The sequence below is a fragment of the Rhipicephalus microplus genome, chromosome 4 (assembly GCF_043290135.1).
Source record: "Rhipicephalus microplus isolate Deutch F79 chromosome 4, USDA_Rmic, whole genome shotgun sequence".
Lineage (NCBI taxonomy): Eukaryota > Metazoa > Arthropoda > Arachnida > Ixodida > Ixodidae > Rhipicephalus > Rhipicephalus microplus.
The window spans coordinates 208792532-208806349 of record NC_134703.1 but is presented as its reverse complement, the minus strand read 5'-3'; the positions used below and the strand labels follow the sequence as shown (position 1 = coordinate 208806349).

Genomic DNA, 13818 nt, shown 5'->3' with positions numbered 1-13818 from the left:
ATCGAATGATCTCGCGAATCCATTCGGGGCTCTTGCTCCCAGGGGTGGCGAAAATTTCGGGAGTTGAGGCAGCATTCACTTGACGGTCAAACTGGGCAGACCGTTGGTGCAGTACTCGCTACATTGTTGCCGCTTCAGTAAGGAACTCCGCAACTCTTTTGTGGGGACTACGCACCAAACCAGCAAAAAGTTGCTCCTTCACACCACGCATGAGGTGGCGCAACTTTTTTTCTTCTGCCATAGCAGGATCCGCTCGCTTGAAAAGCCGTGTCATGTCCTCGACGTACATCGAGACGGTCTCGTTGGGCATCTGGATGTGTGATTGTAGTGCACGCTCCGCCCGTTCGCGGCGGTCGGGACTCCTGTAGGTCTCCAGGAGGCGACACTGGAACTCGCGCCAAGATGTCAGAACATCATCCCTTTTAAAAAACCGCGTCTAGGCACCGTCTTTTAGGCACGTGTACACGTTCCGGAGCTTCGCGGCATCATCCCAGTAATTGATCGCTGCGACACGTTCGAACTCACTCAGCCAGTCGTCAACATCTTCATGCTGCTCTCCGTGAAAGGGCTGGGCATGAGCGGGTTCTGGATGGTGCAGTAGATCGGCGTGGAAGGTGTCGGAGCTTGCATGGGATCTTGTGTCGAAGTCATAGTCGCTGCGTCAGTGTTTGGTGTCTCAGGCGGTAGGCCTCGTTGGCGGCGGCTTACTCTATGAACAGGAGTGTCCACGGGTGCAGGGCTTGTGTTCCGGCTGCTGGACGGGGTCTTGGGTAACGGGTGGATTGCGAGACGTTGTACCCAGCGACTCCACCAGTCTTGTCACGTTACTCTCGACAAACTTGATAAAAAATGGGCTCTTTAGTCGACTACTCAAGCAGCGGCTCAGAGAGATCGTCTTTGTCTTCTTTCACTCTTCGATCTCACCCAAGCAAACCATGTGGCAGTATATACTAGTTCACTGTATTCATGGCACTGCGGCTCAACGCTCGCTAAACCTTTCTAAAACTACGGAGGTTACACCCGGCGAGTATAACGTAGCAACCTTCTCTTGTCAGATAGTGCTGAATGTACATGCCAATGGCTGGTAATGGGGATCGCAGCGTGCGCGTTAACTAAAAGCCGAATGCCCCTGTCTCTCATTCCCCATTAGCAGCCATTGGTATGTACATTGAGCACTATTTTTTTATTTTTCAACAACGCACAGAAGAAATCTCTCACCGGCATCACCTTGGGGGTCAAAATGTTATACTTCTTACAAACTACAACGGCTACGAGGGACAAACGGGTGCCTTTATAAGGAGCTTTGCCCCTAAAAATCCGCAGCGTGTGCGTTAAATGCAAGCGTACTGCGGGTCTTAGAGTCCCATCGGCGGCTTCTGTCTCTCATTGCCCATTAGCAGCAATTGGCATGTTTCCGTAGCAAGCACCGGGTGATCACAGAGTGCTTTGCGGCTCCCCAGGTTTCTCTCCCTCTCAACGCTGCGATAAGCACCAGTGTCAACGCCGCCGCAAGTGTGAGCGCTAGCGCCCGCTGCTTCGCATCTGCACGTGGGTCAATTTAGCGGCCGATGGCGTAATGTTTTTAGGTCACCGAAGTACCAAATTTAGCGTTCGTACCTGTTTCAGCCGTGTCTGCTATGATTTGTTTATTTATAAGGTTTCAAAACACAAGCTAGACACACACTCGCAGTGACACGATCGAGCGCCGAGCGCGTTCTTCATCGCTAAATCATGTCGGATTTTGTATAATGGCCTCGGCACGAGTACTCATTCCAATTCTGCGATAAACTCCACTGCCGGTGTCGTGCGTGCAGTCTTATCATAACAAGATAAAACAAACATGCAGGTTTCCAAACATTCTGCCGTGGCAATAGCTCTGAGGTGATGCATGTGTAATGTTTTTTTTTGTGATTGAAGCCACATAACATTAAAGTAGTGAAATGAACGGGGGTTGTCATGTGTTTACATCGTGGACCGCAGTGTGACATGTGTGTACTAGTGTTAAAACTAATGCTAGTGGTCACTGTCACATCAGTCTCTGATGTGCTTGCACGCCAACCAAAGGAAACATTGGGAGTGCTTCACATCGGCACTAAAGAACTCTGTTTCGGTAAAGGTAGGAAGCACTGCACAGCACTTTCATTCTTACATTTGCGTTCGCAGGTACCTTTACCAGTTCCTTTCGACTGAGAAAACTACGCATTTCGATTGAATATATGTGCCTTGTTACGCGTATGTCATCAGACGAAGTTCATTGTAATCAAGTGTACTGAGGGGGCAATCAACTTCCGTTAAACAAGCGCGCCTTCCAAAAAGGTCCGCTGTGCAAAGCAGGCCAGCGTGTGTAATAAGCCGCGCATGCTTCTGAGAACCATAGGATTTCCAACTATCAAATAGAAGGAACTCGGGCGCTGCAATAGATCAGCGACCATGGGAACTGTGAGTAATAAATGGGTTTGACTAGCTTTCGTACCTGCGCGTCTCGAATCGCATTTGTGGTTCTTTATTGCAGTGTCTGGGTTCTGTTACAAATAAAAAAATAAGCCGTTTAGAAATTCGTGAACAGATTGCATTTACTGAGCCTAAAAGATTATGGTGCTGAAGCGTAACTGATAACAATTGCTGATGTTTTTTTGTGAAAAGTAGATTCCAGCATGCGAAGCCAAACGGAGCGTAATGTTGATTGATTGATATGTGGGGTTTAACGTCCCAAAACCACTGATTATTATGAGAGACGCCGTAGTGGAGGGCTCCGGAATTTCGACCACCTGGGGTTCTTTAACGTGCACCCAAATCTGAGTACACGGGCCTACAACATTTCCGCCTCCATCGGAAATGCAGCCGCCGCAGCAGGGATTCGAACCCGCGCCCTGCGGGTCAGCAGCCGAGTACCTTAGCCACTAGACCACCGCGGCGGGCACGGAGCGTAATGTAAAGAATCCATGTACTACGCATAATTTCCATGCTCGCTGAAGCGTTGCAGCTCCTATAGACACTAGGACCTGAGTTATTTCTAGTGTACATATAGGAAGCTCTATACTGGGGACACCACGTCAGAGTACGCAACTGCCACAAGGCGTCGCCCCGCAGAGCATGGCCGCCTGCCTGCTCGCCCACTATACGCAGACGTGGACGCGGCAGTAAACTTACGGTGTCGATTTTGTTTTGAAGAATAACAACCATCACAAAAAACATTGGCGTGGCTCTTTGGCACAGACTTCCGAATATAAATTTTGGGTTCGACATGATATGCGCCATGCATCAGCCGCAGCGGGTATACGGCGTACAACGGCGTCACCGAAATCGGCTATTAGAAGCGTCATTTATCAGCGGCGACACTTGGTGCGTCGATACACGTCTACCAAACATTTCGCGCGTTGTTCCACGCGTGGCTTGGTGCAGCTGGCACTGGTTACGCGCTCATCAGTCACCCCGCAGCGAGAGGCATGTTGGTAGATGCTGCCTTTTTGACGCGCTTCGTTGCGCCTGAAAACTCACTCGCGCAGAATAAAAGCTAGGGAACACCCAAGCTCAGCAAACCTTAAGCATTTCGATAAGTTTTTTTCACCCGTACTTGCTGTTGTAGCATCAATGTCAGTCGCGAATGCTTGCGCAAAATCTGCGCCTTGTTAGCGGAGGCCTCAGTTTAGCAAAAGTTTGACATCCTTGCTTCTTTGTCGCTCGGTAAAACTTGTCCTCTCACAAAGGCAGTCTGTACGGGGCAGATGGAAACGCGAAAAGCGGTTAGTGCAACGGCATCTCTAACATAGTCCTTTATCCTATCGTCGCTGTTTTTTTTTCTGTGCTGTAAAGCTCTAACATCACGAATCATCAACCAGCCCAATCGAGCACTCTGCCGCGAGGTGCGTTATCGAAAAAGATGTCGCACTGCTTGAAAAAAAAAAAGAACTACGTGACAAGCTTAGCCATGACTGGTCGATTCAACTATCTGTAGTGAAACTCGTTATTCGTGCAATGTTACTTCGAAACGTTGTTTGTTTCCTCGCGAGGAACTGACGTTTGTATTATCACCATTACGCCATCGCTCATTGAGTCATTGACCAAATGACATCCTTCACTATGGCAAGTTTCACGTTGAGAGTTGTTCTGCACCGCTCTTTTCACTCACTATTGATGTGTGCTCTGCAGAATCTCACCCTGTCCCCTTTAGATGTCTCTGAACGGTCACTTGTTTTAATTTCGCAAAGAAAGCAGCCGGTTGCGGGCGCAGCGCAATCCCGGGACCGGAAAAAGGCCGGCCGCAGCAGCAGCAGAAAAGTTGAAGTAACGCTTCAGCGTTTGGCCCTTGTGGCCGCCGCCGTTCAGTTCACGTGATCCTTTCCGCCGATTGGAGTGACACGAGAATGCACTGGGATACTACGCCGACCGACCATTTGATGAATGGTCATTCATGTACTCCTCCCTGTGATCTCGAATTTCAGCACCGAGTAAGCTGTCCACGGCTACCTCAGGGATACCTGTTTTCCATGATATTCAGGTTGCGTTACATATAAAACTTACTTCAGCCATCTTTCTTCAACTTCGATGTTTAGCTTCCACTAATTCCACATAGGAGACACGCAAACCGGCCACGTTCGTCTAGTTGTTCTCGACTGCTGACCCACAGGTCGCGAAATGGACTTGCGGCCTGTGCGCCAGCATTTTTGATGTCGGTGAAAATCGTCCATGTGTGCGTCAACCAACCACACGAGGTGAAAACTTACGGAGCCGTCCGCTATGGCGCCTTTCGTAAGCATGTCGTTTTTTTTTTACGTTAACTCCTAACAAGTGTTATTTGTACTTAGGGAGATATGACAGCGGCAGCCCACAGCGAAATGCATGCAACCATGTGGAACTCGCTTCTCAAGTCCTCCCAATAGTATTTTTTCACTGATCTGACCCAAAGGCAGGGAATAGTTTTATGCATGCGGGATGCGTGGAGTATATGTAATTACACTGGCTGTCTTTAACATCCTGCCCAGCTGAGAGAATATTATATAAAACACTTGAAGTTTACTGGACATATCAGACTAACCTGTGACGCGATTGAACACGTACTGACAGGATGATCTAGATGATTACTTAGGTCTCGGGAGAAGAAAATCCCAATCGTGAAAATTCCTTCGTACGGCGCGCATATGAGAAGGTAATGCCGAAAATGCTCGAAAAGGAATGTATGTTGAAGTATAGTTCGCAGATAGAGGAGCTGCAACGCTTTAAAAAAGTTGGTGTGGTTCGCCACACAGCAGAGTGTTCACGAACAGCTGGACTGAACAAAACCGTTCGTGGTGGGGCGACACGGCTGTTAGCCGCTGTCAAGCACGGAAATTGGAGGACCGCGAGAAAAGGTCACCCTCGCGTGGCTCAACCGCGATGTGCCTTCCGACAAAAGAAAAGCTGACGTGCCATGGTGCGCTGCCTTCATCGTTGACAGACCCCGCGACTGAAGCCTTTCACACTCCTTTCTCTCTCGATCGCTGTCTTTTTGTTTGCTGTATCCCGTCATGGTGGTCTATAGTGCTTCACTGCTCACCCGATGTTCAAGATATTCAATTTTCAAGGAGGCGAAAATGCTTGGGACCCGTGCGCTTAGATTTGGGTGCACGTTAAAGAACCGCTGCTGATTGAAATTTACGGAGCCGTTCCCTACGGAGTCTTTCTTAATTATATGCCATATTCACGCGATAGGATTAAAGAGCTCGGTTCGCGGAAATTCCGCTGTCGGCGTCGCGGTTGTCAACGAAAGATCATCTTGTTCGTGACCAGAAATCGAGAAAGTAGCAAATATAATAAATAATAAAACGTTTCGGGTACGAGTGAGGATCGAACTACGCGCTTTGCATGAAAAGCAGGTGTTCTTCCACGCGTCTGCTTCAAAATACATTTAAGGTAACTTCTTCTGGTTATAAACGCAGTCGAAGTTACGTTCATGCTCTACAAGCACACCCATGCTGTGTACAGGCTTCACAATGCAACATGTAATATCGCAGTATATTACGAGGTACATTGCGATCGAGTATCGGGAAATGAGATTGTCATAATGACTTCATGATTTAAAGCTGGTCACCTATTACGAAATGCACACACGTTACTGCACATATTCCCTTAAGACCGCATTCTGGGTGCATAGCAAGTTCAAGAAAAGATTCACTCGCATAATTGCTTGTGCTTTCAAGCATTCTGCCAATTTTACAGAGAGCAGCCATATGCGAAAGCATTGCTGACAAAAACCACTTTTAACTTTATAAACTACAATGTAGTTATCAACCATCCAAGCTTCTTCTGAAACATCTTACAATAAAAAAGTATGCACTAAGTGGTAGAAGTACGGACTACGCACAGGATATTGCTATCGCGTTCAACTGATAAAGCCGAAGGTTATAAGGGTTTTCCAATTTTTAACCCAAATGCAACGCATCCATTTTTTTGAAAAATTGACTTTAAATTAGCACGGGCATTAAATTTGGGTGCAGATGTTTAAACTTCCAAATAGATGTACTTTTTCTTTTTGGGTCATATAACTCAGGTGCATATCGGATTTGGGGGCACGCTGGAATTGGGTAAGTATGGCAGTGGTTTTGAGACGCTAAAACCCATCAGAACTTCAAGATAGCACATCTATGGTGAGCATATGTGCAACAAATAATATTTAAATATAATATTTATAATATGAGAGAACTGCACAGCACAGGTGCTGAACTTTAACTGGTTTTCAAATGCAGAAACCACACGCAAGAAAACAAAGTAACCATGGCAAAACTCGGCCTGATAAAAATATATACTGCTGCACATTCTACTATCTGAATGTGCACCAGAATGGGTGATGTGTCTCTTTGCAAGAAACCTTGATGCACCAGGCGCATACCTATGCATTTTTTAACAATTGTATTTCCTTACCTAGTAGTGCCTCAGATGCACCCATGTTTAATGATGTGGTATGCCTCCATCCCCTCACGTGTCCCCTGGGTTTTTTGACGAAAAATGACGGAAGCTTCGTGAATGAAAGTTCAGTGCCTCTTTGGTGTGACGTACGTTTGTTGCGCTACGCACATTATGTAAACCCGATCAATCACATTGTATTAGTTTAGGCACTTTTCTCATAACGTGGGCTCATTGTATTAGTTTAGGCACTTTTCTCATAACGTGGGCTCCTGTGTGGGATGTCGCTTTCTAACGTTTTATGGGTGCGATTTCATCATCTCTTCTACTTCAAGGGTCGCTCATTTCAGTCGGGGTAACGAGTGGATGATTTTTTATTTATAAATTGTATTTACAGCATACTGCGGTCGAAAGGCCGAGCGTATAGGGGCCGAATAAAGAGGTAACTCACAATGTAAGGGAAAAAATTCTAACAATGAAACATGATAAGGCTGCAGAAGGCAGCATAACAAATAGAGTAAAATGAGAGCAAGATTATGCAAGTTGAAACTAAAGAATCAGATGCAATCTGAGATGGCCTCGAGAGCTTGTGTTGCATAGTTAAAGACAATGTTAATAAGAACTAACAGATAAAGATTCTTAGTAATGTCAATTTGCCGAAAAAAAGAGTGAAGGAAAACATTACTTTCCACTGGCAGGATTCGAACCTACAACCTTCGAATAACGCGTCCGATACTCTACAACTGAGATCTCGAGCTACAGTGGTGGTTGTCGTCCCGCCCGCTTTTTATGGTATGTATGTGCGTTTAAACGTGGGAGTGTCAGTCAGCGCCACCAGTTGCCACCGCGGTGTTTCTGGAACACTTTTGTATTGCTTGTTTTGCCGTCACGCAGCACGTGACTTTATTACGAGCTGGCAGCTCATCAACCACTTCTAAAAACGCCCACTATACTTCTCTTGGCACCGTTGTCTGTAAGTTCTTATAGTATTGAGTCCAACAACAAAACAAAACCGATCATTAAGATTACCCCTATTCTCTTCATTCACAGTGAGGGCCTCGTTCTGGCTGATTGGAGGCCTTCAGGTGGTATGCGAGGGATTATTGGCCAGGTGGTAATAAGCTCACGTGCTACGTAATGCAAACGCACGTTAAAGAACCCCAGGTGGTCGAAATTTACGGAGCCCTCCACTACGGCGTCTCTCATAATCATATAGTGGTTTTGGGACGTTAAACCCCACATATCAATCAACGTAATGCAAACAGGCAGATAAAGAGTGTTCCACGCTTGCTGTCAGGGGTATTGGTGGTGCTGACTGATGCTCCCACGTTGAATGCACGTACCATAAAGAGGACGGGGGGACAGCCTTCGTATAGTAGCTCAGTTGGTAGAGCGTCGGATACAATATTCAAACGTCGCAGGTTTGGTCCCTGCCCACGGGAAGTTATCTTTTCGTCCATTTTCCTTTCTTGACAATGCATTACCTTTGATAACATCCTCTACACCAGTGGTGGGAAACCGGTGTCAAGTGCGCAAACCAGCGCCAACTGTAAATTTCCGCGCAATGCTGCTTGAAAAGGGTCTTTATGGTCTAATACCAGGGTATGGCCCTGGTATTTTTTAATCTACTTTGTACCTTCGTAGTAGTCTATAGTGGTGCAAGTTAAAGATAATCAGGATGTCACGTTGCACAAAAAGATCTATTGTTGTATGTCCTCAAGGCAATCTGTACACTATCCTTACTAGCCGTTTCTGCACAACTGATACTCTTTGTATATTTGATTTTGTGGTTGTGGCCCATATAGGTGCAAAGTGATTTAAGTAAGAGCAAAGCAGGGAATTATACGACATTAATTTTACTTTTTGGGCCAGCAGGTCCCTGTGGCGCTTAAAAAGTCCAGCGCCGCGGGATGCTTTTAAAAGGATTTGGTTAACGTGGTCATCGCACTGCATATTTTATGAGAAGTATATCCCAAGTGATTTAAAAGGCGACACTACTTCAAGAGAAGTTGAACGGTATATAATATTTGCGGAGATCATAGCAGTTTCAATCCTTGGGTGAAAAATGATAGCTTCAGACTTTGTCACATTTGGCAGTGAGCGCGTTTTCACCCGGCCATTTTATAGCTGTTTCAATAGGCTATTCGCTTAAGTGGCAACGGGATTCTCACTTGAAACAAATGTACTGCTGTCATCCGCATATATTAAAACGTTAATTTTGGTTTATATATATATATATATATATATATATATATATAGTATACATTTTAAAAGTAGCAGTCCAAAAATGCCGCTTTGGGGTGTATACCGCAGACAACGCGGCATAATGACGACTTAAACTGACCAATTTGAACATATAAAGTTTGTGGCAACAAATATCATTTAATGAGAAGCAAAGCATGATTCTCTATCCCGTATATTTCTACCTTCTGAAAAAAAAAAACAATTTTGTGGTTTATACTTGGTGTAGTCCACAAGTATTCCTAGAAAAATTTATTTTTTTTCATTCTAGTATGTGTTCTTTTCGATGAAACAGGGTCAATTCAGTTGAGCGGTTTTTTTCTGAAACAATATTGGGAGTCAGTGATGCCAGTACATCAAATATAATTTCGATTACATACTTGACTGGACGTACTTTAATGCCGTTATCATCACAGGATGTATTGATGTTATTTTAGAAAATATGTTTATTCTTTCGTTTTTAATAACTGGTTAGTCATTGAATGCATCAATAAAAGATTTGCCTGCATATTCACGGCCATTCTGAGTGACCCAGCTCCTCCTGTGGTCTTCGGCCATCATTGGAAGAGTCTTGTGATCGAAGTATTTCTCAAAGTGCATTTAAACGATTTACGGTGGATTCAAAGTATTTCTCATAATGATTTCGTCTTGCTTTTCAAGTGTCGTTATTCAAAATATTTCTGTACTTCTTGACGTAATTCAGCGCTGTAATACTTCTGTTGCCAATGAACAACCTGTATATATTTAATTTTTTTCTGATGCAAAGTATGCAACACGGCCGCTTGACAAATGTCCCGCCGTAGTACCTGACGCCTCTTCCGCGCCTTAGTTAATCCTACACAAACTCGAACATGCAACATGCCCGCTTGACAACTTGTCCGCCGTAGTACCTGGTGCCTCTTTCGTGCGTAAGTTGATCCTACACAAACTCTTAACAAAGACACCAAGCATCTTCAAGAGGCGTTTCATAGCTTCGATCAAGTTGCTGCAGAACTTGCCCGTACACTCCAAGACCAATATCTATGCACTAGGCAGGACATCTGAGGGCGCGCGTACTCTAATGCAGGTGACAAATATGTGAAGCTTGATCAACTGTTCCAGTTACACGACTTGAAGACGGCTCTAGCAAAAATGAGGCAAAAAACGGCACCAGGAAGGGACAACATTACAGTAAAGTTACTCGCCAGCCTTCTCGACTTGGCCTACACAATACTTCTTGCACACATCAACTCAATTCGGATCAGAAAAACGCCCATCCCAATTGAGTAGAAGGCCGCCCTGGTCACCTTCATACCCAAAGCGGTGAAGCTATTAGCACAGACAACCTCCACCCCATCTCCCTTACGTTTTGTGTTGGAAATAATATTAGTGGAGACAATGGTGCGCGAAAGGTGGTCCTAGTTTCTGGAAACCAAAAAATCTATTTGGAGACATCATGTTCGGGTTTCATTCACACAGCTCTGCTCAGGATGTCTTGCTTGAGCTCGATCGTGAGATCCCGAACCCGGTCGAGCATGCCCAAAATGACAAAACTGTGCTCGCTTTGAATATGATGGGGGCCTTTGATAACGCAACCGAAGAAGTTATTCTAACTCATCTCTCACAGATAGATTACAGCCAACACACGTTCAACAATATCGTGGTGCCATCATCATCATCATCATCATTTTCTGATCCCCACGCCGCGCCTTACACTCTCCTCTCGCGCAGCTGATTCTAGCTCGAGCTGTCCGAGAACAGAACGCCTGGCGTGTCGGCTCCGCCTCCACTTCGCACCTTGGCTACATCGACACGGCCCTGTCGGCCACCTACGACGTCGTCTCACGTCTCTCTACTCCTCGCTCGCTACAGTGGTGAGCCGGAGAACGTACCCTATGGCGAGCAATCGGCTGCAATGTTCTCGCAACTCTGCTTCGCTCACACGGTTCACGAGCAGAGCTGTCAAATTCGCCCCTGTTTAGGACGAAAAAGGGGAGAGCTTAACGGGATGGGCATCTTTCAAGAAGCAGGCCAAGCGCGGCCGTCTGAGTTTAAATGATTGTTGGCATGCACGTGTGCCATTGAGAATGACGCACGGACGCGACCACTGGGCTGAGCGAGGCATGGTGGCGGCACGCAGACGAGCTTATCCTCCCTCGCTGTACGTCATTACCGAGTGTTGTTAGGATGCCTCGCTGCGGCGTGCATACCTGGTTAGCGCACAGGGACTGACGGTGGACTCACTAGGAGGATTCCAGAAGCATCGTTTACTGAGAGATCTGAAGGAGCTCCAGCGTGAGAACGGCTACCAACGGTGGTCAGCCGACGGAAGCCAGCACGGCCTGACATGGGATAGGGTGTGACATGCTGAGAACATATCTCCTCTCATGTTGCATTTCGTGACGTAGTTTTTACCAATGCAGTGCTAGTTATGAAAGTGTTTCTGTGATTCGTTGTGGAAATGTGAGCCCATGGACACGTGTGATTGGCTTGTGTGGAGGCCCTTTGTTCAACCGAGGGTTGAAAAGAGTGTGTTTAAGGGTGAAATGGGGAACGGAGGTTCGAGCTTGGACTCGGGCAGACGCCTGGTGCTGCAATAAAACGTCTCTTCACCGGACTGCGGCTCTTCTTTCGCACTGCTACCGAGCACTCGAGTCATCGAGGGGTCCTATTCTGAACCTCAAACACCTTACCACCTTAGCTAGTGTAGAAGCTGCTGGAGAAGAAAGAAATTAAGTCCATGGTTCTTTTTTATTTGCTGTGAACTTCGTGATTATTCTGTACTTTGCTAAAAGAAAGTGGTTGATGGTGTTTTTAACTTCTTATTGTATGTGTATAAGCAAAATATTACTGTTTAACTCGCTGGTACAGCTTGAAGTGGTAATCAAGCCATAATGCGTGGCGCGGTGTAGGCTTGCTGAGGGCAGTAGCACCTAACACCTGTCAAGTATGAGATGTAATAAACTAATGTTCTAGTTTAACAGCTATTAGGTAGAAAGTTTTTTCGCTCTTTAACCAAACTAGTCCAACTTCTTTGGTCGCTTTTTCCAGGGCACGCGTCGTGGGGTCTTCATACATGTATCACTATTTACGGTGTGCTGACTTGAATATTACGTTCAATTTTTTTTTCATTTATTGCAGAGCGGCCTATATTTGTGCTAGGGAGTTTGAAGAAACATTATAGTCCACTAAAGTGGCATTACGGACGACATTAAGGCCGGCAACTGTATCAATGAAAACTTTGCGACTGTTTCCTCTAAAAAGAACCGACAGTATTTTCAAGTTCTTATTGCTGTCTATAAATGCAAGAAAATTAGTACTTTTAGATACGAAGCAGCTCTGTGATTAGCCTGTGTAGCGCTGTCTCTTCGTACACCCTCCCTGCGCATGCTCGCGTCTCCTGCCAGCCCAGAAAGACACCCGCAAACAGTCGCTCTTTCGCCCTGTCTCCCCTCGCAAGTCCGATGCAGAGAACGTCTGCGTGTAAAAAACCGACGGCTTGCGTTCACTGGCCACCCTCTAATTGTAGGCACTTGATCGCGCGTCCAGAATTCAGGCAAGGGCTTCTGTACTTTTCTTTCACTTGGTGAGCGCCAGCGTCAACGTCGCCGCCAGTGTAAGCGTTAGCGCTCACTGCTTTGCATCTTCACATGATTTCCTTTAGCGGAAGGTAGTCGAAGTTTTTATGTGCAGTTGTAATTATTTTCAATTACTTACTTGATTTTTAATAAAATTGGCGTTTTATTGTGTGTCAGAATTTTTAATTTGCGACGAGAAGGTCTCATTCCCGCGGCATCGTCTGACTGTGCGACAGCTAGTGCCACATGTCACTCGGCGGGGGTGTGAAATATGTCGAGTGAAATGAGTTCTCATAGCTGCGTTACACTTATTTATTTATCTCGTTTATATATGTCACAGGTTCTGCACTAACGCTGCCAAAATGCAGTATGGCCGGTTGTCCTCCTGTTCAGAACAAGAGAAAGCGGACACCGATGACACTGGTGAGTGGAAACATCCATAGTAGAACAGCGCAACAAGCAAGAACTTGCGAAGGCTGCTGCGATGTTCTGAGTTTTTTCATGACCTACCAACATTCCTAAATCAGCAACCTTGAAGTTTGCGATGAATCAAAGTATTTTTCATCCTTATAAACTGCATATTCTAAGCTCAGTGCACCTGGCTATTGCTTTGGCAAGGCGAAAAAGGCTGTTGACTTGCCGGCTCATACTGTGAAGCTTAGCTATGATATCGCGTATCTACATGATGCGTAAGAGTTTACTCTTTGAAGCTTGGTAACTAAAACAAGCCTTGCTCAAATAAGTACTGCTTTATTTTTTATGAGACTGAAGCAAATGTGGGAAATTGTTTGTAAAATACAGTTATTGTTCACTTCGTGCGAATGCTTTTCCTTACTTACACAGCACCACCCTACCAGCTCAACCATTTCCAAGGATATATCGCGCCCGTGACAGTGTGCGACTGTAAACACACTGTTTAGTTCTCGAAGAAAGGTTTACTTGTGTAAAGAGGTTTATTGGGCGAACCAAACGGGCAGGTGGGAGATTGGAGATAGTGACAGGACGAGGAAGATGAAGGAGCTCGAGCGCCGATCTCGTGGTGCCTTACTCTGCGATGATGCTTGCTGTTCCCTCTTGTTGTCATCATTCCTTCATTATAATTGCCCCCGTCGAGAAAGATCAAGCCATCCTGGCGATCTGA

At 45.8% G+C, this 13818-nt stretch overlaps 1 protein-coding gene across 8 annotated transcripts in view; it reads left to right on the top strand.

Moving 5' to 3' along the window:
• nab (NGFI-A-binding protein homolog) overlaps window positions 1–13818 on the top strand; it is a 1065342-nt gene that overhangs the window by 1015227 nt on the left and 36297 nt on the right. For all 8 annotated transcript variants that reach the window (XM_075893960.1, XM_075893958.1, XM_075893959.1 and 5 more), the window contains one exon: window positions 13018–13100. In XM_075893960.1, coding sequence (XP_075750075.1) covers window positions 13018–13100 — 83 coding nt within the window. The remainder of the gene's footprint in view (window positions 1–13017; window positions 13101–13818) is intronic.